Below are 25,817 nucleotides of genomic sequence, written 5' to 3'. Positions count from 1 at the left end.
CATAAACATGGGAGAACTCATAGTCTAAACAATGAACGTGTTATGGTGTTACAGCCTAGTGCGAATATGGCAGAGCCTTCAGACCATGAAGCATGGGGTATGAGGAAGCACCCTCTTTTTCTGCGTCTTTCATTCAAAGTGTAGACAATATCATGAAAACATAAGTGCTCCGTACAGTAGGTTCTCCCTCCTCCCTTTAATCTCTTGCAGAAAAAGAACTTTCAAAAAACGTGCTGGGGAATCTGTCTTGGGAGAACAAAGGCAGGGAGGAAATCATGTAGATAGCGGCAGAGGGTTCTGTATTTTATCACCTGTGAGCCATGACAAGGGCTTTGAAGATGTGTGCACTGGGCCCCTCAGAGTGTGCATGAAGGAATGTGGGGACAGAAGAGAATGAAGATGACAATATCTCACACTTCAAAAAGAGTGGGATCATGCAGCAAAGTGAAAAACTTGCAATAAACACTTGCAAGCATATTCTTGGCTGATTAATGTCTCGTAAAATTAACGTATATGCATAAATTAAACTAATAATATTAATAATAATAATAATTTAATAAAGTGAATGTTTTAAACTTTGATCACAATTCTTTTCACCATTTATAATCACATTTGAGCTTCTTTGCAGTTACATTAAAAAGTCTGCTGAGTTTTTCTGCATGTATACAAATACGCAGGGTTTAGAAAAATGTTTAACATAGCTTTAGATGAAGTCCAGCAAGTCACTGCAGAACTCTGAAAAGACACTGTTTTAACTGCATGGAGTCTGACTGCCACCTTGTGTTCATACTGTAAAACACCAATCTGTCTAAAGAAGTTGTGTAAATAATATAAGATATTTTATGTATGCTGATGTATCTTTAAAATTTATAAATTATTTTGATAAACTATTTTATATCAAATATATATATATATATAAACGTAAATGCATAAACTAAAATAATAAATAATTTAATAAAGTGAAAATTTTACATGTTTTGTTATAATCACATTTTAGCCAGTTTTATTAAAATTCTGAGTTATTCTGAATATATGAAAATATGCAGGGATTTAGAAAAATGTTTAACAGCTTGAGATGAAGTATAGCTAAATATTACATATGTGTGTGTGTGTGTGTGTGTGTGTGTGTGTGTGTGTGTGTGTGTGTGAAATATAAAAATATAAAAATATAAAATTAAGTCTATTTATCCCCAGAATTTATGGGTTATTGGTTTTTTTTTTTTTTTTTTTTTTATTATTTTTTTTTTATTCGATTTTTATTAGTTACAATTGGTTTTCATTATAAAATAATCGTGATTGCTTACCTGAAAATGATTTTTAATTTCTCATTTATTAAACAATTTCTTATTTCTTTATTTTGATCCCGTGAATCGTGACCGGTTTCGTGAGATTTGCGTCATGACATCAGCTCGGTGTCGCGGCACGTTGTGCACGCGCAGGTTTATGTTGTAAAACAGGAAACGGTCGGTGAGAGGATTTAGCAGCAGTTAGCCTGTTGGCTACCAGCACTGCATACAGAGAAGAAATCAGAGCAGAGCGTTTATCTGAAGAAGGGAATAAACGGTTGATTGTTTTCATCGGTGGGACCGACATGTCAGAGACGTACGGTAATGACAGCTCATTGTGTTGTTAGTGTTTACAGCCTGCGAGAGCTGGCGCGTGCAGTATCAGCATCATCATCAGGCTGACGATCTCTGACTCCAAACCTTTCTTTTTCAAGCAAATAGCCATTAGTACATAATATTACAATTATATACCCTTAGAGTCACTACTAAAATTCTGTCCTGGTCAGGCTGTGTGTAAACATGTGTTTGGCCTGTCAGGTCAGCAGCTGCACGCTTGAGGTTGATGCACAGGTGATGATGATGTCTAAAATAATATACAATGTAAAATAATAAAGTGTACGTAAATATGTATGTGTTTACTAGACAAGAGCTGATAAACTGGTTTGATAATTAATAATAATTCCATAAACCAATATGCACACGCTGTAAAACTCATTTCCTGTCTAACTTAGCCTACTTAGAACTGCTGTATGGTTTTTATATTTTATTTTTAATAAGCATACACAAATAGTGTCCTTACTACCTGACAGGTAGGTGTCCAGAGAATCACACGTGTGTTTGACAGTTCTAGCCTCAGTAAACAGCTGTAAAGGTGAGGGGCGTGGTCTGCTCTGTTTTAGCCAATCAAAAACGGTCTCTGCCTGTTTCTCATTTAAAGTGAATTGTGACTTCTTTTTTTTCATCAGAATTGTAAGATATAGACTCTTAATTCTGACTCCCCCCCCCCCCTCAGAATTACGAGTATATACCGTATCTCACAATTCTGAATTCATAACAACTGCAAGTTATAAAGTCAGAAGAGATACAAACTTGCAATTCTTAGAAAGCTGTTGAGTTTGAAATCTCACAATTCTGAGAAAAGATATATTATATATATATATATATGTGTTGTTTTTTAAGTATCAAATTTTTGGAAAAGATATATTATAAAAAGACTTCCATAGTGTATCGACTTTATCTGCAGCATTAGGTGAAATTACAAAAAGTGAGCTTTTTTTGTATATCGTTGAATCTTTCATTAAATGGATTCATAAAAAATACTGAATTGACTGAAACATGTCATATATATTAATATGTGTTTTTCTATAATTTTGTAAGTACTTTGCTACAAATGACGAGGATTCAGTTTGTTGATGAATAAATTGTTTTGTTAGGAGGTCGGATGAATGGGGTTTTAAAGAGTGTGTGGTTGGAAGGATGACTGGTGAAGGATGACTGGTGAATCACTTACAGACGCTTTAATAGAAGCGTGATGCCTGTGGTTTAAGGATAGTTTGTTTGACTTTGACATTATACATGTGACCTCCGTCATCAACATCACGCATCATTGCTCTGCATGAACTGTGTCTAGCTCTGTTTCATTTTTACACACTGAGAGAAAATCACTTCAAACAAGCACCACTTGTCCTTGCTGTGGTGAGCGCTGATCAGTTGAAAAGGAAATGTTCACGAGAAGAGGTACTGTATTTTCCTACTCAGATGTTAGTGTAATACCACTGCTACTAATTATTTTATCACTGATATTAAAGATTTTATGCATATTTTGCATTGCAATACATAATCAAATAACTCTTTGAAGTCAACAGAAAATCTAATTTGACCATTTACATTCTTAATATACTTACTGTTTAAGGGGTAGCTCACCTAAAAATGAACATTTTGTCATAATTTACTTACACAGGACTTGACCTTGTGAGCTTTTCACTCAAATTTGCACCTAAAAATAGGTCTATTCAAAATGTAAAATGTGTTTATGGTGTGTGCAAGGAAAAAGGGTCATTAAAAAGTAAAAAAAAAAAAAATAAATTAGGTTTTATGAAATTTAACTTAATCAAATTAAGTTAACTTAGTTTAAGGCTATATCTTAAAAGCTCTGTGTGTGTGTGTGTGTGTGTGTGTGTGTGTGGTGTATATATATAAAATTCTGTATGTTTTATTTGTTTGTTTGTTTGTTTGTTTTGTTTGTGTTTGTTTGTTGTATATATTTTTTTATTTTTTTATTTATTTATTTTGGTTTTGTTTGTGATTGTTTTATTCTATCTCTATAAAAACAGGAAAAACTGATTATTATATAAATTTTCATTGCACCCCTAAAGCTTTAATGTTTTTACTATTATTATTATTATTTTTATATCATTCTTATGTGGCACATAAAATAAGATATCTTGAGAAATGTCTCTGTATTTTTTGCCAATAGAATTAGATTGTAAGTTAATGGTCTCTAGTGTTTTTTATTAGTGATTTTAATAAATTTAATAATTCATTGATGGGTGTTCTTCCAAAGAAGGCAAATGTTTGTCTTCATAATCTTTCAGTCTCTGAAACATTGCTTTTAGGTTGACGTCACCAAGCCTGTCACAGAACAGCACTTTTCTTCATCCAGTCAGTTACCGATGGATAAAATCAAGTGCCCCCATTAATTTGTGTTCATTAAATAGTCTCGGCCAGAAATATCCCATTATAGAAATATTACAATTGTTTGTGAGTGAAGTTTGTTGTTGAATTTGTTTTGTGTTGAGTTTCGTGTTTTGGATGGTTTTTGTTTTTTTATTGTTTTCTGCTGTTTCTTATTATTTATTGTGTATATGCAAATGCTGTATAAATGGAAGGATACCAGTATAAAATAGTACAACATTTGCCAAAATATACAGAATAAAATGGAGCATACTGCAAGGAATACTTTATCCCAGCTTGTTCCACTTGTTTTTCCATTTCTAGCATGATGTATGGATCCCAAATATTATGAACCCTGACTTTTAACTTCTCTTTCTCAACATGTAAATAGCAGTGCATAAAGTCTATACTGTGCCGTATGGAATAAAAGATACACTAACATTGTGAATGTAGCCGTAAAGCATGTGTGGCCCCTTTAAATCACTGGTTGAAGGCATCAGACATGTCTTTTGTCTGATAATCGACTGATGTATTTGTGCTGTAGATGTTAAAATATTCATGTCGTTAATGTGGATAGTAGTTTCATGTTGCAGAAATCTCCCCCTCACTCACATCTCTCCTTTCTCTCCTCCAACCCCTTCAATCCCCCTGTGAAACTGAGTCAGTCTCATTGCACTTGGCCTACAAATCACCTTTCCGTGCCAACAGAGACAGAATGACCATCTTGCCCTGGCACTGTAGTTGCTCTTTTATGGCGTATTGATATCCTAGTCCAATCTCCAGGGGCACACTTAATGACAAACCATCGCTCGTTCAGGACACAACACGCTGTGATCCCTACGAGAATGCTGATCGTCTTCTTAACTTGACTTCACCGTCGCATTTGTCATGAGTGACATACAGTATGATTCATCTGTCCCACTGTAACAGATCAATCCCCAAAGACACTGAAATCATCTCTAATACTTCATTGAATATTGCTGTTTTTTTTCCTAAATACTGCATATTATTTTTTTTTTTTAGATGGCATCTGCCACGATATGTTACACAACAATAAACATGCCAAAAAGTAGAACTGTAAAATCAATTAATCGCGATTTATTAAAACAAGATTATGTTTATTTAATATAAATTTTTTTTATGTATTTTTTGTTTTTTATGTATATATTCATATGTATTTTTGTTTTTGGAAGCGTTCTTTTGCGATGAATCGATTTTACAGTCTTCCAAAAAGTAGTATGATACTCAATACTTTGCATGTTTAATTGTTGTTATTTACTAAATAAAAATTAAAATGACTAAATCAAAACAAAATACAACTAATATTATTGTAATATATTATTGTAATATCACCATAGAATAAGAATAATAAAAAATAAACAACAAAATTATTGTATTGTTTTATATTGCAACTGTAAAATTACAATATTAATATTGTTAGTTTTATTATGCATTGCTCATTTTTTGCATTATTTAATTTTATTACTAATTTTAATGTCTTCAATTTCAAAATAATGTTAAACCATTAAATTTGTATTTATTTAAAAAAAAAAAAACACCTCTACAAGTATGGGAAGCTGGTTAGCGCATGTTGCTATGCCAAATTCATATTAAAGCAGCGGATAATGAGCTGCTAACATGTAAGAGCACAGTGCCATGCTTCACTCTTAAACACGCAGTGCATATATTTATTTAAATCAAACCCTTTGCTTTGATAATCTCACTGTAAGCCATATCGCAATTCCAGTTTTATTTAGTTTTATAAATTAATTGTTTCAGTCCTATGATGGATATGATATTTCATTATTTCAATATAGACTGTTATAGGAAATTTGAAAAGTTATTTATCTATCACATGATCTTTTGACTGACTTAGTTCACCTTGTAGCTGAGAATGGACATTACCATCCTATGGAAGTACTTTGGTCTGGCTGTCAGTTATAGTTGTTTTGTGTTGGCCGGTCCTCTTTAATATTTTGCATCGCTTCTCAACACCCTTCTACTTCCCTTTCAAGTTCATTAAAGAGAAATGATACATCTTGCACATTTCATATACAAATAATTAAATCTGAAACATTAAACTGTGTACAAAAACTGATGTTTAAGGTGCTAAATCTGTTCAGACTGGCTCTGAACATTTAGCCACCAACTGCTTTTGCCTGAAGACGCTCAAGGTCATGTTGTCAGAGTACACACACTCACACCAGAAATAGCACCCATTAGCTGACTGTCTGAGGCTGGACCACTTCATTTAATATGATTTATTATCCCTAAATGTCATGTTGGAGTGATTGCAGAAGTCATTTATCCATTAAAGGTTTTTACCTTCTTCCATTATGACAGAGTATTCATAATAGATCTGTTCTAAAACCTAAATTCTAAACTGAATGTTGAACCTATTAAAATTAAATGTAACTTTAAACATTTCAAATAATTAGCTATTTTTAAATTTACTTTTTACAAATAATTAAAAAAAGGGTCTGTTTTACTTGACATTTGTGTGTTTAATGCATTGTTACTTGTGCACGCAGGGTTATTGTCTATGTAGGTTGTTCAAAATTCAAAATTAGCCACTATTGATGTCCATGACTGTTTTGTTTTGAAGTTTCGGGAGTGACATCCGCATATAGACTGCGACCTTGAGAAATTGCGAGTTCAAATTTGTGCAAGTTGTAGACAACGGACAGCTCAGAAGGTTGTGAAACAGTTGATGTTCGTCCAAAACGCTCTGGCACACTTTCAGTGAGAATGTACATGCTGTTCTGTTATGATCCATATACACTTCCATACATCCTCCTCCCGCTGTGACACTGAATCCAAGGGATGCACCAAGATTAACATTTTTGGCTGAAGCCGAATACCGAACACAATTTTTCGCCTTTTTTTTTTCTATCATTGCATAAATTAAATAGTCAAAGTGTGCTTTTTACTATTTTGTTTACTAATTAAAAACAATTACAAAACTACAATTTAAAAATATTTAAGATTGAGCATTTTTTTTAAACATTCCAGCAGATATTACACCAAATTTAAAATTTTTAAATATTTAAGATTTAGCATTTTTTTTAAACATTCCAGCAGATATTACACCAACAAAGCACAATATAAAAAATAACTGAATGCTGAAAGAATGTAACATACTTTGTACACCTACTACAAAAAGTGCATTAAAAAAAAGAGTGCAAAAAAGTGGATGAACCCACAAAATAATTGTCCTAGGTTTCAGTAGCCCCTGACGACAGCTGTTTTACTGCACTGGAATTTAAGATGACACTGCTTTAATTTTTTTTCTACGTTTTTAATTTTCCACATTTGTTCATAAAACTACTCTAAAGATTATTTTATTTGTTGTTGAATGATTTTACTTATTTGTTTTTATTTGTTGTTGAACGTGGTTTGTGACTTCTGGATCCCAGATGGAGTGGGTGTGCTGGGACTGGGAGGAGCGGTGTCTGCAAACGGCCGTTTTTGCATCTTTGTTGGACACTTTAAAATGTTTCCACACTGCCGACATGTTTTCTGCATTTAAAGTGTGCGCTCCTGTCACTCTATGCTGGTTGCTGTTTGATTACGTAATCAAAAACGTCATTTTTTTGGTAAAATTGATTTGGTCTTTTCACTTGTCGAACATTCAGTGCATCCCTGCTGAATCCCTCCTGAAACCCTCCTCTGTTCCAGCCGTTATGGCTGAGTGCATGTCATACCCACACATGCAAATGGTTCTTACTCTGGCCTCTTCCAACACAAAGAGCTTTTGGGATGCTCTTGTCTCAAGCTGCAGCCTGCTGCGTGGGTCGGGTCGAAACCCGCTCTGACCCCTCTGAACTTCTACAACACACTCCCTCATTGCTATGACATCCTGCTGTCATGTCATTGTGTTTTCAGTAAGGATGCATTTCACATGCATTTCTTTACAATTTTGATGACTATTTTATTGACATGGTATTGCATTGATGAATAGCCTATAAAAGTCTATTACATAATGTTGGATGAGATGATGGGATTAGATATAGAGCGTTAGCGCAGAGGAGAAGTGGTCAACCAATAGTTTAATGGTTGTTTAACTTATGTTAATAAATGCAGCCTTTTTCAGAGACCTCTGATCTTTCTGCTTGATTCATCTTTGGCAGAATCAGGCCCACCACACAATAGATAATATGAGCAATCTGCAGTTTGATGCATGTTTAGTCAGTTACTTGGCAACTCTTCTTGGAAGAACATTGCATTTTAAGGTTTAATTGTTCAAAGAATACACTCTTCAATTTGATTGTCATAAGAACGCAGATCTGTAGTTGAGATGGAATGAAGGATATCTGGATGGCCAAGTGCTCTGAGCAACACCCAAACAGCCTTTAAACATGTTCTCTGTGCAGTGCAACAGCGATATTGATTCACTTTCTTTTTTCTCTCCCTCTTGGTTTTAGATTTCCTGTTTAAGTTCCTAGTGATTGGCAGCGCTGGGACTGGGAAATCATGCCTCCTTCATCAGTTCATAGAGAACAAGTGTAAGCCCATATTAATGTCTCACTCTCACAAAGACTTGAATTAAAACATGACCTTTAATGCTCAGAGCGTTCAGCAGAGAGAACGAGGGGGGCCTTGAATGTTAATTCTTTGTGAAGTCAGAGTAGCTTTACATGCTTTTGAAACATGAATAAAGGTATGTTAAGCAATGAATGGAAATCATGTTGTGAGTAATCCAATGTCAATCTCAATTTACAGAGAAAATGTAGGAAAGAGGCGTAATTGCTAATTATGTCTTTAACATTGAATGGATTTTAAATGACCCTACCTTTAAGTTGTTTTGAATTTAGAAGACAGAAATTATTTTTTTTTATTTTGTTATATTATGATTATTTTTGATGGTCTTAAGTTTAAGTATAAAACAAATAAAATTGTACATGATAAAAAAAAGAAAAAGAAAAAGATCTTCTCAGGTCAATTTTAAGAGAACAGCTCATTTCAGCATGGATTGTTTTGTGAACCCATCAAAATGTAACACAGGCTTTTCAAATAGAATTGAAGGATGAGGAGGGTAAACTATATTGTTTTAAGATAAAAGTTTATTTCAGGATTTTTTGTTTTGTTTGCTGTTCAAAATGTAACACAGGCTTTTCAAATAGAATTGAAGGATGAGGAGGGTAAACTATATTTGTTAATTTGTTTTGTTATTTGTTTTTTTTTTATTTAAAAATGTAAAAATAAATTATATGAAAACTTTAATAAACTTTTTATATTTTAATAAAAAAAATTAAAATGAATTGCATGGAAAAAAAAGAGTAAAGAGAAAATGAATGTTTAAGTTAACTACTAAAACTAACTAAGCACTAAAATTACTAACTGGAAATAATAAAGAACTAAACTGTAAAAGGTGTTTTTGGAATTGTTAACTTAAGAGAGAGAGATATATAATATATATATATATATATATATATATATATATATATATATATATATATATTATATAGATAGTATTTAGGTTAATTTAGTGATGATAATGTTTTTTTTTTTTTTTTTTTTTTTTGAATATAAAGCCTATTTATTTGTTTGTTACCTTTTGTTTCAGTGTAAAATAGGGCTGGGCGATATATCGCATGCGATTGTCACGTGCATTTCGTCAGTAAAGCCGATTCCCCTGATTACCGCTAAATCGCCATCACTGCTTTCAAATAGAGGGGCATTTAATAGACAGAGCCGTAGATCACTGACAAGCTATGCAATATCGCGTTCATTGTTGAAGGCGATTCATCTGCAATAATGAATGCGATATTGCATAGCTTGTCAGTGAACTCTGTATAATAAATGCCCCTCTATTTGAAAGCAGGTGATTGCGATTTAGCAGTAATCAGGGAACCGGCTTTACTGATGAAATGCGCGTGACAATCGCATGCGATATATCGCCCAGCCCTAGTGTAAAACTGAACTGAAACTAAAGCTGAAATCCAAATAAATTTAATCAAAACAATCTTTAAAAAGAACAAAAACTAATCAAAATGAGAAAATCACATTACAAAATGTTAAATCAATTAACTAAAATTAAAATGACAACTTAAAATAGAAAAATAAATTCTAATTAATAATTTTAGTAAAAACTGTAATAGTTTAAATAAAACAAAACAACATCAAACATCAATGAAATGATCTCTTTAAACAGTTCGTCAGCTCTGCTTCTAACCAACCATTGTCTGTTACAGTCAAACAGGACTCCAACCACACCATCGGCGTTGAGTTTGGCTCCAGGGTTGTCAGTGTTGCCGGCAAAACGGTCAAACTGCAGATCTGGGACACGGCTGGGCAGGAGCGCTTTAGGTACTTGCCTGTGATTGGCTCGTCAGGACATCCTCGCTGCTCTGTGCTGACTCTGATTGGTTGAGGTCATCCTCCGCTTGTGTCTTACAGGTCGGTGACCCGCAGCTACTACCGTGGGGCAGCAGGGGCTCTTCTCGTTTATGACATCACAAGGTAAGGCCGCAGTGGGGTCACCCGAACGCAAAGATAAAGTTTGAAGTGGAATGAAAAAATGAATCTTTTAGCTGCAGGAAATGAACTAAAACAAAGGCACATAGAGAGAATGACTGTGGCGTTGAATTGAATGAGCTGCAGGTTGCCATGCAGCTGTCTTGGTAATAGAGACAAAGACAATGGAGTAATAAAGACTGACAGCTCTGTAATAAAATCTCATCTTCTGGCGAGCGGCAGCCCTCGGTCCATTAGACGAGGTGCGAGCACAGTGAGAGAGAAACATGAACAGAGTGATGGATTGTGTGTGTTTGATGAGGATCGTCCTTCAGCACTGAACTGTCATTGCTGCAGCTGCAGACCGTTTTCACTGCTTTACACTCAAACACATTTCCCACACTCCTTTTCGTCTGTTATTGTGGCAACAGGCTGATGGTTGCCCTAGAGACCAGTGACTCAAACAAAACAAGATTCCCTGAAAGCGTGACGAGCGCACACATAGTAAGGAAACGTGAAGGACGGCATTATGAGTCATGTATTGCAGCACTCGGAGGTCGTCACAGACACTGGCTTCTGAGGAGCTGTATTAACAGTGACGTATGTTAAGTGTTCGCTGTTATTCTCTCACAAAGGCAGTTTCTCTGGGACTGATAATAAATGGTGGAAATCAGGGTAAATACATTGACTCAGAAAATTAGTAACACTTGGCCATCCTCTCAAAGTCAACATGTAAGATAAAAAAAGGTTAACTTCCTGGTATCACTCTGTACAGTTTATCTGTGTAGGTCAACCCTTTACATTGTGAGTAAATCAGATTTTACTCGCCAGCGTGTGAGTTGGAGGCTAATTATAAGTTTAGCACAGATGTATTTTCACTCGCCGAACTCTGACTGAGTGCTTCAGAGTTTGTGAGTAAATCAGATTTTACTCGCCAGTGTGTGAGTTGGAGACTCGCCGTTTTTTTTTGCTTTTTTTTTTCTCGGATGCAAGTCTAAAGACGTACGGATTGTTGTATATTTGGTTTTTTTTTGGGGTACATTTGAACGATATTCTTTGTTGTGTTTTCCTGTCAAAATAACGGAGTTCCTTTGGAATTCTTAAGCTTTTAAGAACTGCTGGGTTTTCCTGTAGTAGGCGGAGCTAATGCCCAAACAACAATCTCATTGGCTGGCGCTCACCTATTATCTTCCCTGTTTTTATTTCAGCAATCGCCCTTTTTTTTTTTTTTTTTACAGAAACATTGAATGACCAAAAAATCACCTTTCAGATTTATATATTGCCACTTTACAGTCATTCGTATTGTACGATTGTGATTTACTGTTGTGTCTTATTACAAAAAACTCACAGGATCCATAATTATCAATATCACTATACAGTCAAACCAAAATTTATTCAGACTTTTTATTTCTATACTTTATACTTTATACTTTTTTTTTTTTTTTTTTTTTTTTTTTTTAATTTGTTGGTTTATGTAAGTGTTGGTTTATTTATGTTTATTATACTTTTATACTTTTATATATTATATATATATAAACTGTGACATATTATACCCAAAAATTCTTCATAAAGTGGACTACCAGTAAAATTGTCATTATCCAGATTAATTTTTTTTCTATTTTTTAAGTTTTATTTTTTGAACTGTGATGTATTAAATATTGAAGGTGTCTGAATAAATTTTAGTTTGACTGTATAACCAATTAAAAACTTGAATTTATTTTAGTTTTTCTGTATAAAATGTTATGTGATTGAATTTATTTATAAGTTAATATTGTATTGTAAATCTCAACTGATTGATTAGTGAGTGACAAAAATGTGAACTATATTATCGATTATATTAAAAGTTTGATATATTTGTCCTTTTAATTGATTGTTTAGTGTGTTTGATTGTTTTGATGTATATTTTCGATTATATTAAAAGTTTGATATATTTGTCCTATACTATATATATATATATATATATAATATATATATATATATCTATATATATATATGTGTGTGTGGTGTGTGTGTGGTGTATATTTGTGTGTGGTGTGTGTTGTGTGTGTTGTATATGTATGTGTAATATATGACTGTGAAAAACATAAATTAAATTTTTGATGTATTAATGTGAGTTTGGTACAATAAGGAGTCAGATTTTTGTTTGTGTGGTTTTTGACATCTTTTTAGATAACTGTTATAAATCTCAGACAGGTTTGTTCAATAGTTTGTCAGGTCTTCTTAGGTAAATGGAAACCCTACTTGAAGAGGTTGTTCCAAATTATTAAGCAGGTCACAGTTCTCATGAAATATGGTGAGGAAGGAATAACTTTCTGAATATGAAAAGTATGAAAAAATGCAATGACTTGCAAAAGGCATCAAAACAAACAATATTTTGTGAAAATCAAATAGAGATTATTAATTATTGAACTGTCACAAGATTTGTGAGTGACTTAGAGCATGTAAAGATTTATTAAGGAAAGTTTCTGTCAAATAAATGAACTGTATTGTAATGCCTGCTATAAAAAAGCCACTGCTGAGCAGCAGAAAGGTGTTTGAAGCTACTGGAGTCTCAAGATCCTCTCCATGCAGACTGACAGTTGTGTGTAAAGGCCAATTTATACTTCTGCGTCGAGTGTACGCCGTAGTCTACGTCGTAGGCTACGCACGTAGGCTACGCCGTCGTGAGCATTTATACTTCTGCGTATGTCTGTTTTTGCTCTGCAGTTACACCGCCGAAAACGCTAGTTGACTCGAGCGGGTTCCACTGTGTTTACATTCCTCGATCCTCGCGGGCTTCTACGAACAATGGCGACTGAAAGAGAGCGGATCATGTTGGAGCTGGAGCTTATCGAGGTGCAAAAATTGTTAATTAATCGCTGGGGTCACTTGGTCCATTTCCATGTTGGCTCTTCACTGAATTTCGGAATTTAAAAATGGCGGGCGGTCCAGAGTGCAGAAGATCATTCCGGAAATGCGTAGGAGGAAACGTGATACTACCAAGCTGACCAATCACAGATCTTGCAGTCCGCGTCGTCGCGACGCGTAGTTACATTTTAGTTACATTTGAGGGCGCGTCAGGGTACGGCGAAGGGTGCGACGTATGGTACACGTCAATGCGTATGCTACGCCGTACCTACTACGCGCACCCGACGCAGAAGTATAAATTGGCCTTAAAGCTGTGTTTCAGTTAATGCTAACCAAACCTCACAAAGAGAAACCTGCAAACTACTGAACAAATCTGTCTTAGATTGATAACAGTTATCTAAAAAGATGTGAAAAACCACACAAAAACAACACAAACAAAAATCTGACTCTTTACTGTAGCGAAATCCTATTGATATAGTGAACTTTGCCGGGCTCTAATCTGCTAAATGCAACTATAAGGCATGAAGATATTAAGATATTATATGCATTAACATCATGATTTTCCGTAAAGCTGCTTTGAAACTGTGTATTATGAAAAAAATTAAAATAAAAAGATGCTTTGTAAATGTGTATTTTGAATTTGTTTTTATTTATGTAAAAGCAATATCCAAATGAATTTGACTTTGTCTTTTTGTTTGTCGTTTAGTGGGGAGTGGTAAGATGCTACATCGCCATCATCCTGTGCGGGAACAAGAAGGATCTGGATGCGGACCGTGAGGTCACCTTCCTAGAAGCATCTCGTTTTGCCCAGGAGAACGGTTAGAGCTGCTCTTTAGGCATAACACATTTGTAGCTATAGTTCAAAATGATGTTTTTTTTTCTTTGCCCGTTTCTACCTAACAGTGTGACACAACATCAATTTTCTCTTGCTTCTGGCACCTGTTTGTCATATATCTAGAGAGATCTGTTTGTATTCATAAATCATAAGTGTCCAAACAGATGTGTGCCGCTGCAGAGAATGCGCTTCTCTTCCTCTCTGTTGTTAGAACAGTAGGATTTTTATCAGCGGCTCATTTACGAGCTCTTCACAGGAGTGCTGTAGACATGGCTAAAGACCATAAGTTGGTTCTTGCTGCTGATGCTCTTCACACTAAAGCACCCTCATGTAACTGACACCTAGAGAGCCTGATAACAGGTCTCCATACGGATGGTTACAACATCAAAGCATTTGCAGCATTATCAGATGGTTGATTTTGATGTGTTAGCCTGACTCTGTCCTCCACTCAGAGCTGATGTTTTTGGAGACGAGTGCTTTAACCGGGGAGAACGTAGAGGAAGCCTTTCTCAAATGTGCTCGTACCATCCTCAATAAGATTGAGTCGGGTAAGTGAAAACTGCACTGCCAAGACATTGCGGTATTAGTTCACTACTACTTAGCAAATGTAGCCATCAGAGTGAAGGAAATAGTTTAACACTGTAAAGCCTGACATATGAAATAATAGTAAGAAATATCACATTTTGGAAACAGAATAGTTTATTGAACAAAAATGCTTGCTTATGTTTTTTGTTGAGTATCATATTTGATACATTTGGTTTTTATGGCTCATATAGAAGAATATATGGCCAAAATATGTAACTGTAAATCAGTAAAGACTACATATAAATATCAATTGTCACTCTTCATCAATGATGATGTTTAAATGCTTCGTTTTATGATTAAATCTAGTTTAAAGTAGTTTTTATTGTGGGGGGCAATGCAATACAATGATGATTGAAAGATTAAGGAAATGTTCCTCAATAGCCCGATGTATCGTATTTGATATTCACAGTTTAAAAACCTTAGAAATGTGTTGATCGAATATAATACAGTAGGCTTCACAGAGTTAAGCTTTGTGTTCTCTGTGTGCTCATACAGGAGAGTTGGATCCGGAGCGGATGGGTTCTGGGATCCAGTACGGCGACGCATCCCTGCGGCAGCTCAGACAGCCCCGGGGCTCTGCTGCACAGGCCAAGCAGCAGTGTAACTGTTAGGGGCCCGGACACCCTGACCGCTACCTGACATCAGACCATACACACACAACCTCCCCCCTCGGGTCAGTTTAACACTTTCATATACCAGAGTTACTTTCTATAAAAGATTAAAAGGAACATTCTGGGATTACTGCAAAAAACAACTGACATCCTCTGACATAAGAAAAAAGTTACAGCTTGTACAATAAATAGTGCACTTTATTCTGATGTTTCCATCAGACATTTGACCAGTGGTGCCCAAACACGGTCCTGGAGGGCCGATGTCCTGCAGAGTTTAGCTCCAACCTGCCTCAACACACCCGCCTGGAGGCTTCTAGTATGACTAGTAAGAGCTTGATTAGCTGCTTCAGGTGTGTTTAATTGGGGATGGATCAAAACTCTGCAGGACACCGGCCCTCAAGGACCGAGTTTGGGCACCCCTCCATTAGACATTCGGTTGAGTCTATGTAACTTTTCATGCATTTCAACTTATTCAACTAACTCTGACTCTATCCTAACAGTCTACTCTAATTAGAGTTAGTTGACACATGTAGTTGCATTATTTATAGTCAACATCATTTCTAAAGGGGACAATCAAAATAAAGCGTAACTTGAAAGTCTGTGGCGCAATACATTACACCAGCATAAATGTTATTAAAGTATAATTACGAGATTTAAGCATTATATGTGTTCAAGTTTATCCACTTTACAGTTAAAAGGATTATTATATTATAAATAAGTCTATTATGCTCACCGAGGGTACATTTATTTGATCACAATTACAGTAAAAACGGTAATATTGTGAAATATTTTACAATTTAAAATATCTTTACTATTTGAATACATTTTAAAATGAATTTCTGTGATGGCAAAGATGAATTTTTTCGCAGCAGTTACTCCAGTCTGGCGTGAGATGACAGCTGTTTGTAAGTGAATGATTTGTCATTTTAAAAAATATTTTGAAAATTGTCGTGCTGCTTGATATTTTTATGGAAACAGATAAATTTTTAGGATTTTGAAGTTCAAAATAACAGCATTTATTTGAAGTAAAAAAAAAAATATATAAATATATATATATATATATATATATATATATATATATATATATATATATATATATATATATATATATATATATATATATATATATATATATATATATATATATATATAACTGTATTTTTTTAGAAGGTTAAATGTCATTAGTTTGGTGCACTTTTTTTTTTTTTTTTTTTTTTAGTATATAGTATATGATCATATAAAATTTATATATTTAAAATGATTGAAGGTAATTGACTGTTCCTCACAGATAGAGCTTTAGATTTAGTTGGAATGAATAATACCATTTTTAAATGTTCTTTATCTTTTTCTTTCAGCTCCGGGTGTCTCACGCCCCTTACCCCTCTCCCAAAGGGGCACGGGCAGTAGAGATGAATCACGTCCCGACTGAGAGACTGTGTGTGTTTTTAACTTCTCCAGCGATTCTTACACACACAGTTCCTTCTTTTAATGTAACCAGCCACCATCTAGACTTCACTAGACTGGGATAAACCATTCAAAGACAGCAGTAGATGAAAAATTCCTAGGTCTTAAACTAAATCATTTTATACATTGTGACATATCATAACTTTGTTGGTATTAAACTGAATGTCCCCTTGATTTTGTTTTGACAAAATATGACCAGACAGCCAAATTACAGCTTTTTTAAAACCCCTTATACACTCAGATATTTACCTTGTTGCATTGGTCATGCATTTAAAGAGTTTCTGAAAGCTCAAAGGAGGTGAAGGGGAGAAAGAAACATCCGTTCAGATCTTGTCATTCGCTCGGCGCTATCTGCTGCATATCAGATGTTTACCGCCATCTCAGTCTGGCTTGGGTTAGAGGTTATCGTTTAACTTAACCTCACCCGTCTTTCTGCACAGACCTCCAACCTTCTTATTGAAATTAAGGACAACTAATCTTGTCAGTTTTGTTCTTATTTACATTGTGCATTTGTTTGGCATTCACATATAGGAATATAAAATAATACATTTGTTCAGAGATTGGTGGTTTCAAAATGTATTTCACGAAATGCCAAAAAAAAATAAATATTGTTGTTTTTAATTTTTTTTTTGAGAATTGACAAAAAAAATAATAATAATTTTTGTTTAATATTATTTGATTAAATGAAATATTTTGTGGTGATTTTAAGATATTTTATTATTAGATTATAGTCTCCCAAATTTTCATTACTATAATGTCAAAAAAAGACAAGTCAGTGCATAAAAAAAAAAAAAACAATTGTGATTTTTGGGGTGAAACTGCACCCAGACATTTCTTTTTTTTTTTTAGATTCAGCCCTGATTTTATTGAGTTGAAGTCACATAAAAAGTGTACACCACAGGTTATATTGTATATGGAAGAATATTTCCGTGCAGCAACCAGCTGGGACCCGTGATTCATCGTACACTGTAGCTGTGGTGTTTAGACGTACGTATTTGGGGTTGATTTGTTCATTGTTTGCTCTGGTTACACATGACAGGGAGATCTAGAGGTGATGAGTGGCGCAGTGCCCTGCTCCCTCAGTGACATCATCATTATGCACCACAGACAGACCTGTTTTGATCTGTGTTTTAAATACCGTCTCTGTGATGTGTTTGTTTGTTTGTTTTTCCCTCTGCAAGTGCACTTTTTTGACTGTTTATATACTGTACCTATAGAATTGTAAAATTTATAATGATTTAATTATATTAAATGAGAGAATATTGTTTGAGTGATCATTCCTTACTAAAGAACAACTGAGACTAGTCTGAGACAATGTGGGTGATCGCCACATCTCTACTAGTTCAAGCACAGCCTTAACTGACGAACCACATGATTGTTCTACAGTACATCATTCAAGAGGCTGCCTCATGCTCTCATAATCATCTGAGCTCTTAAAATGCACTTATACTGTTACATTTCCTTCCTTCCTCCTTTCCTTTTTTTTTTTAGCGCTCCACTGTGATCACTTTTACCAAATGTTGTGTCTAACTTATTTAAAGTGCCCCTATTATGGGTTATGAAAGGTTCATATTTTGGTTTTGGGAGTCCCCAACAACAGGTTGACACGCATGCAAGGTCAAAAAACACTTTCATTGTCTTATAATATGCATTTATTTTCACCTTACTTGCTCAACGTCTCCCAAACGATTCGCTCAACGATTAATTTTTCCAAACCCCTCCTTTGCGTGACGCTAATCTGCAGTGATTGGTCCGCATCATGCCTGTAATGTCTGATAAAGCAGTGTTTGTGAGCGCAGTGCTGCTTTGTGTACAGCGTTACCGGGAAAACCGCTATTTTTGCCTCCAAAAGCAGCACATAGTAGTAGGTCTGCGCACACAAAAAGTGGGCTGGAAATAATCTGATGTTTCATGTTGACGTCAACATGAAACGGCTTGGGATTCGTTTTAAAAATGACTCGTTTCAATGATTCAGAGTCGACTCTTTCTTTTGAGAGACAATTACTTTATACAGGGTGCACTTTCAGATTTAAAACTTTGCAGGATATTTTCATTCACTTTGAGCTGTGTGTTACACACTGCATGGAAGGTCATTTTCAAAAATCCATAATAGGGGCACTTTAAACTATTTTTATCCAACAAAATTTAGACTCAAAGGAATATTCCAGGGTAAATAGATGTTGCGATATAAGCTGTGGTCACTAAACTTGGAGCAAGCAAAATTTCTACGGATATTGTATCAATCGTAATAAAATGTCACACTGTGCACAATCTGCAAAAACATCATTCAAAATATACAATGAAAAAATATGCAATCTATTCCATTTTGTTGCAATGCAAATATTTGGCACCTGTTTCAGGTGGGTGTCACAGTTTTCTGATGTGAGCTGTGCGACACCATTGACAGCCAACAATGTATCTTTTTTTTGCCAGCAAAATTTCGCTGATGTGACCAGATGAAATTCAATGGCTGTTGTAGTGCAGTTTGGTAGCATTTCATAACCAAATATCAATATGGAGTGTGTTTGAAGAGTAGATCAAAGTACTGCATAAACCCAGTTGTTGCTTAGTAACCAGTGTGATTAGTTCATTCATAAATACTGTATATCTGAATCATCTATGCTGTAAATAAGACTGAATTTGTTTATCGGAGTGTTTGTGGGAGGGCTGCTTGTCCATTTGAAAGATTAAGGTTATAATTAAAGTTTGCTTGTTTTTTATGTTATGTTTATTTTTTTTATTTGTGTGTTTTGTGTATTGTTTGTTGTTAATTTTGCAGGTTGCCGTTTCACCTTTTTGTTCTTTAACAAATGCTGTTTATTCAAATTAGAATCCAGTTATCTCTAGGTGACAGATGCATAAAGCGTGACATTCACAAGAAATTAAAATATCCCTAACCCTGTGCCATGAGAAAATATAATAAAATATTTTAAGAGGTGGCGATTTCGTTTGATTTGGATGGAAACATGATTTCTGAATGAAAGAAAGAAAGTATGAAGGTCCACCCCTAACGATCATTAGGCCTTGAGCACATTATATCAAAACATATAAATAAATTTTCATACAAATTAGCCACCAAAACACAACACAGTTACTAATTGCTTTGCGAGTGTTACATACTCCAGCAGTTCAACAGAATCTGGTTTAGAGCATTAAAGACTAGTTGAAGTTCTGGTCTACAACTTAATCTGGTTTTGAGAAGATTTAAGATAAGAGTAAGCTTAAAAAAATGGCAGTTATTCTTATTGTTGGTTATTATTAAGTAATACAGCCTTAAATATAATAGTGTGTTTGTGTGAAATATTTCTATATTTTAATAATTAATAATCCATTTTAGTTTTTAAATATTTCTGTCATTAGTTAAAAACAAATTATCGTAATCATAATTTTACATTTTTACATAATTATAACATTTGAAATTTTAAATTGTTTTTTCATTTTTAAAAGTTGGTTTTGTTATTGACACTATTTTTTATTTATTTATTTATTTGCAGTCAGTGTAGTCACATGATTTAATGTGTGAAAAATGTTCATACAATAAAAAAGCACACAGACCTATAGAATGTCTATTGATGGTGTTAAATGTTAAAACTCTTTAATTCATCTTTAGTTAGCGCATCAGTTTGTCATTGCCATTTTTCTCACAAACCACCTGTATTTTATGGAGTGACATTTAAAATAAAAATAAAAATAAATAAAGGAACAAGTTAATTTAATGTGCAATAATTTTATTTTTTATTTACTAATTTATTGCTTTAACATTTTAATTACATTTTAATGAATTAAATAGTTTAAAATGTCTAATAATGTGCCCACTTAAAAAGATATATTTCAATTTTTATGTTTTAATTTTAACATAATAAATTAATTAATTTTATTCTTTAATTGGTTTGGTTTATTAGGTTGTGTTTATTAATATTATTATTATTGGACTGCGATTGCGTCCACTTTCAGCTGGCTTTCTCAAAAAAAATTAAAATAAAATAAATAAATAAAATTCTAAACATTTTCCTCGCTGTGCACTTCGCTCCTCTCCTCGCCTGCAGATGTCAGCGGGATTGATTGCATGTAAAGAATGCGAATAACAGGCCTTCACTTCAAGTGATGAATCAAATCAGGAAACCTTTTCCACATTTGTTCCCCAAAACGCACGATTTGAGCACGTGTCGCCTCATGCTTCTACTAGTCTCTCCTAATTGTGCTGTTTGTATGCGCCTTAACTTCGATCACTTATATTTTATTAAATTATCGGCACATATTAATGCATTCATTTAATATCAGTTTACATTCGCTCGTTCCCTTTGTAGTCAGAGGCTAAATACATCATCACTGGTAAATAATTACTTAGTCAAATATTTGCATAATCGTCAGTATCCGATAGATGGCAGTATAGCACGTGTAAAAAAAAAAACGATTCTCAGAACACTCAATTGTTCAACGCAACATAATTATATGAAATACACATTTTTAATTTTCTTTATTTCACCTTCATGGATATATACACTGACAGCAACACACACGCGAGAGTAACACGACTTACATCAGCTTTTACTCCGCAGTCTCACAGGGACTAATAGGCAGATCTAGAATACGTTGGACTAAGGCAGAAGAGACAAAAAGAAAGACAATATAAAACATACACATACAAAATAAAGACAGATTCTCATAATAACTCATGAATCGAACTGTAATGGAACGTTTCGAGGCTGAGCAGTTGCCATAGAGCTCTTGGCGCGAGGGAACCGGCGCCACAAAAGGGGAAATTAAAAGTAGACCATCTTTTGTCATTTCCCCCCGAGTTCCATTCTTCCACTCAGCCTTGTTCTCTAAAGCGCTCGCTAATCATTGGCTCGAGTTCTCCATAAAACCAACAGACGTGAAACGAGCATGAAAAGGAAAAAGTTCAGATGCCTGGAATGACTGGTTAGTTCATAACATTTACATTTAAAATAGATGCATATATAATGTACACAATACAAAATCTTCACAGAGTTTTTATCATTTGATTTGAATGTGTCATTAAATGAGCTGGACATGTTTGGGGAGGATTTGTTTGTTGGTTATATATAGTAGTGCAGCCCATGGATTTTGCATTAACAGGACCAATGCTTCCGTGCCATGGCAGATTTTGGCCAACGTGATACTGTTATCTGTGTTAGTGTTAATGAACGGACTTGGAAAGGTTGCCAGTCCGAGACACTGAAGTCTAATGTACTATAAAATTGCTGAAGTATTCAATTCTGGCTATGCCGATGAATAAATAGGTCAATAACTGGGGAGGTTTAATAAACACCAATTTAAACAGAATAACAACATCCTTCATCGTGGACATGGAATTTTAAGAAAAGGTGAAATGTTTGTGGATGCATTTCAGCAAGACGACATCCATACAACATGAATAATATGGCTCGGCTGCAGCGGGGTGGGCGGAGCCTGTGGAGATGGGCGGAGCCTGTGGAGATGGTTGATTGACTGATTGACAGGCTCGTTATTCCAAAGACTGCAGCATGAGGAGCTGCTTGAGCACCTTGGTCTGGCTGGTCTCTCTGATCTCTCCTGCCAGAAACATCTCGTCCACCACTGTGTACACCTGAAACATGACAGCAGCAGGCGCTTCTGTCAGTTCACGCAAAAACAAAACCCTATAAAGCCTACTGTATCATATTTGATACACAAAGGGCTCAAAACTTGCTGGATAACCTGTTATACACTATCTACTACATTCCCTCGTCTGATTGATAGTTTATACTTTTTTTAGCAACTAAACAGCCTTTTTAGTATAATCCTTCAGGTTGTGGGTCACGTCTTTTTACTGATATTGAAATATTGTTAGTGCATTATATGTTTTGCCCCTGCAATAAAAGAGCTTTGATTATAAACTAAACATTTAAATATCATCTCACTGTTATTTACTAGAACTGATATTTATGTGCATTTTATGCAAGTAGTCTGTTATACTGTTATGAAGATCGCACTAATTTAAATTACAAGCAATAAGAGTTTCATACTTTTTGGCCTTATTAATATCAGAAACTGCACCAAATTGCATATTTCTGCTCAGAAATTCTCCTCTAAGTCATAAAAGCCTGATGTATCAAATATGCTTTATGTGTAAAGCTTTAATAAATTGTTCCGTTTCAAATGAGATATTTCCGACTATTATTTCATAAAGCAGGCTTTACAGGGTTAACAAAAACCAAATCTCATCAGCGTGCATTTGGTGTGGGCCAAACTGTTCATGCAGTAGGCGGAATCAAAACACATCAGGTAATTAGCTGAGAAGAAATCAAATGCAATTAACTGTGGCGACTTTTTTTCTTCTATAATTGCTTATGGTTTTTCTTCAGCGGCAGACTGTGGATGTTCTTAATTGTATGACTCTTGTAATTATGTATAAAATACCTGTTGCCATGGAGCTGATTTGCTGCTGAATCAGAGCTAATTACATCTTTTTCTTTCACTAGTTTTTGCTGCTTGGGCCTTTTTTCTGCCTTTTCTAAATGTTCCTTTTACTGAAACACTCCATGGACAGATGCAACCTAGCATTTAACTAAACAATGAGACCTCTTGATTGGTTAAGGTAAGTCATGCTGAATCACGTCAGTTATTTTTTAAAGAAAAAAAAAAGAAAAAATCAAGGATGCATTAAATTGATCAAACATAATAAAGAAATATATAATAAAAAAAAAAAAAGATTTCTATTTGAAAAAATAAATGCTTTCGAACTTTATATTAATCAAATAATCCTGAGAAAAGTATCATAATGATAAATGTTTCTTGAGTGGTTTTTTTTTTTTTTTGTTTTTTTTTTGAGGGGTTATTTGGCACTTTTGACTGGAGGAATGATGCTGAAAATTCACCTTAGCATCACAGGAATAAAATTACATTTTAAAACATATTGAAACAGAAACAGTTATTTTAGATTACAATAATTTTTTAAATTTTTTGCTGTATTTTTGAACAAATAAATCCAGACTTGGTGAGTATACAAAGCATGAAAGTCTTCTTTTAAGAGCATAAAAAAAAGAAACTTACCAACTTTTTAATAATAATAACTCTATATAGATATAGATAGATATACACATGCTTTTTTATAGAAACATGTTGGTATAAGTTAGTTCTACACTTACTTTGTAGAAATTGAAGACCAGGTCTAATTCACACACATTGTGGAAATACTCATTCAAAACCTGCAAAAAAATAAAATTACAGATCAGTTCCAATCGATTCATAGCAACATTTGCTCAGGATACACTTAACCAGAGCAGTCTATCGTTCACCTCAGATTAGGGATGGGTATAGCTGTTGACCATTTTAGGTTGGTGACCCAGGCATTTGTTTGTTATTCAGCACAGTGGACTGCTTTGGTCTCGAGCTGTGTACAGTGAGGGTCAGAGGAAGTCCTAGAACCCATGTCACTCCTGGCTGCTGGTTTCCCTCATGGCCCTCTCAGACGTGGAAAAATCACGCTAACAGAAGTGCTTCTCCTTTATTTACCTGGTCACTAAAGCTCATTTTCTAATTATCTGTGTTACTTTAAATGTATTTAGATGGGAAATGTTTAGGATAAGACTGAGCTTTACACTTATATTCATTAACAACAATTTATTCATTGAGCACATTTACATGTACACCAGTAAGCTGATAACTCACAAATATCAGCTTATTAAAATAATCCAGTTTTCCCTGTTTACACGCACATCAGTAACCTGACAACGCAAGTAAACCACGTTTACATGACATTATTAATAAATCAGGTTATTTCCCTGTAGTGACTTCAAAACATAATCATTTGCATATCTGACTACGAGTATTGCACATGTTTTCTGTTGTGATGTTAAATAAAGCTTGCAACATGTCAGCGGGAAGCTTACAGCTCATATCATCCTCTCATGTAGCGTACTAACTGAACCACTTCTTTTTTTTTCTTCTTTCATTTTTATCATTTTTTTGGGGGGTTTTGAAAGAGTCTGCGTTTGTGATGTTTTTCCTTCTTTCTTTACCGCAAAACCCTCGCTCTGTCTGGATGCACTGCACTAATGATGCGTTCCTGTCACATATCACACATGCGCACTTCAATAAGCCGACAGAAAGCAGCGTTTTCATGCTGCGCAAAATCAGCGTGAGAGGCAAAAAACTTCCTGTGTCGATTGGTTCATTCTCCGATAAAAGAAAACGGGTTACCGCATTTACATGACCATGTGCATTGTTGGCTTATTAAGCATAATCTGCTTAAGAACATGCATGTTAACGAGCTTAATATCATTTTGTTGGCAATATAAAATTACATAATGCCAGTGATTTTAATGTACTTCTTAATTTAGTCATTTAGTTCCCTAAAGCCTGTGACAGTGGTTCAGTTTTGTGCTTATTTATCACATATTTCTGATTTAAATATCAATTACAAAAAAATTCCCTGTGTAGCATTTTAAATGCTTTAAAATCTTTTAATAATATACATATAAATATTGCTGTGTTTATGATGAACTGGGACACATAGATAAAATGATTCTACTTTGTTTCAATTTAGTAGAAATTAAAGTGTGGAAAACATACTTGATTGGTCTCAATTTTTAACCCACTTCACTGCTCGCATTAAACATTTTGAATCCGCTTGATGGCTGTTTGGTCAAAATACTGATTCTTCTGATTGGAGGTTTGGGGGAAAATTACCCTTCAAGCCATTTCAGAGCAAATACATAAATATCAAGATGTATCACCCAGACCTAATTTACAGTATTTCTTTTAATGACTAAGAGCTTGATTCTGCTGATATGTGTGTTATTTGAGGAAGAACAAGCAGGCAATCACTTTTAAAACCCAATGCCGAGCACATTTATCATGCTGAACATTAAAGACCTTCATTAAAGTTAATCTCCTGATGTTTCACAGCTAACAGCCTACACTTCCCTTAAGAGTCTGCATTCCTCATTTTGACTTCTCTTAATAAAAGTGCATATAAGAGAGGTTTTTGATTATGGATTCTATGCGGCGTAATCAAGTCAGTGTTCAGGAAGTGTGCTGAATACACCATTTAGCTGCTCAATTGAATGCAGAACA

The 25,817-nt window shown here is 34.5% G+C and overlaps 2 protein-coding genes across 2 annotated transcripts in view; one reads left to right on the top strand and one right to left on the bottom strand.

Moving 5' to 3' along the window:
- The first annotated feature begins 1,411 nt into the window (after window positions 1-1,411).
- On the top strand, window positions 1,412-17,359 carry LOC109046776 (ras-related protein Rab-4B-like). Its single transcript, XM_042771677.1, has 9 exons — window positions 1,412-1,607; window positions 8,384-8,464; window positions 10,154-10,268; window positions 10,359-10,421; window positions 10,847-11,015; window positions 13,969-14,080; window positions 14,550-14,645; window positions 15,178-15,355; window positions 16,649-17,359. The coding sequence occupies exons 1-8, from the start codon at window positions 1,592-1,594 to the stop codon at window positions 15,291-15,293; spliced, it is 768 nt and encodes a 255-aa protein (XP_042627611.1). The 5' UTR covers window positions 1,412-1,591; the 3' UTR covers window positions 15,294-15,355; window positions 16,649-17,359.
- A 3,858-nt stretch (window positions 17,360-21,217) lies between these two features.
- ap2s1 (adaptor related protein complex 2 subunit sigma 1) overlaps window positions 21,218-25,817 on the bottom strand; it is a 6,493-nt gene continuing 1,893 nt past the window's right edge. Inside the window, exons 4-5 of the mRNA XM_019064580.2 lie at window positions 23,888-23,947; window positions 21,218-22,347 (exon numbers count right to left, since the gene is read on the bottom strand). Of these exons, the coding sequence (XP_018920125.2) occupies window positions 22,246-22,347; window positions 23,888-23,947 (162 nt within the window). The 3' untranslated portion in view covers window positions 21,218-22,245. The remainder of the gene's footprint in view (window positions 22,348-23,887; window positions 23,948-25,817) is intronic.

Source organism: Cyprinus carpio, chromosome A15, assembly GCF_018340385.1.
Source record: "Cyprinus carpio isolate SPL01 chromosome A15, ASM1834038v1, whole genome shotgun sequence".
In the NCBI taxonomy this organism is placed as follows: domain Eukaryota; kingdom Metazoa; phylum Chordata; class Actinopteri; order Cypriniformes; family Cyprinidae; genus Cyprinus; species Cyprinus carpio.
This window is presented reverse-complemented; position numbering and strand designations above follow the sequence as displayed.

Excerpts from the sequence above, each read along its gene's own strand:
- LOC109046776 (XM_042771677.1), top strand. Across the intron at positions 8,465-10,153 it reads TCAGTTCATAGAGAACAAGT|TCAAACAGGACTCCAACCAC; the intron begins GTAAGCCCATAT and ends TGTCTGTTACAG. Across the intron at positions 10,422-10,846 it reads CTCGTTTATGACATCACAAG|GCTGATGGTTGCCCTAGAGA; the intron begins GTAAGGCCGCAG and ends TTGTGGCAACAG.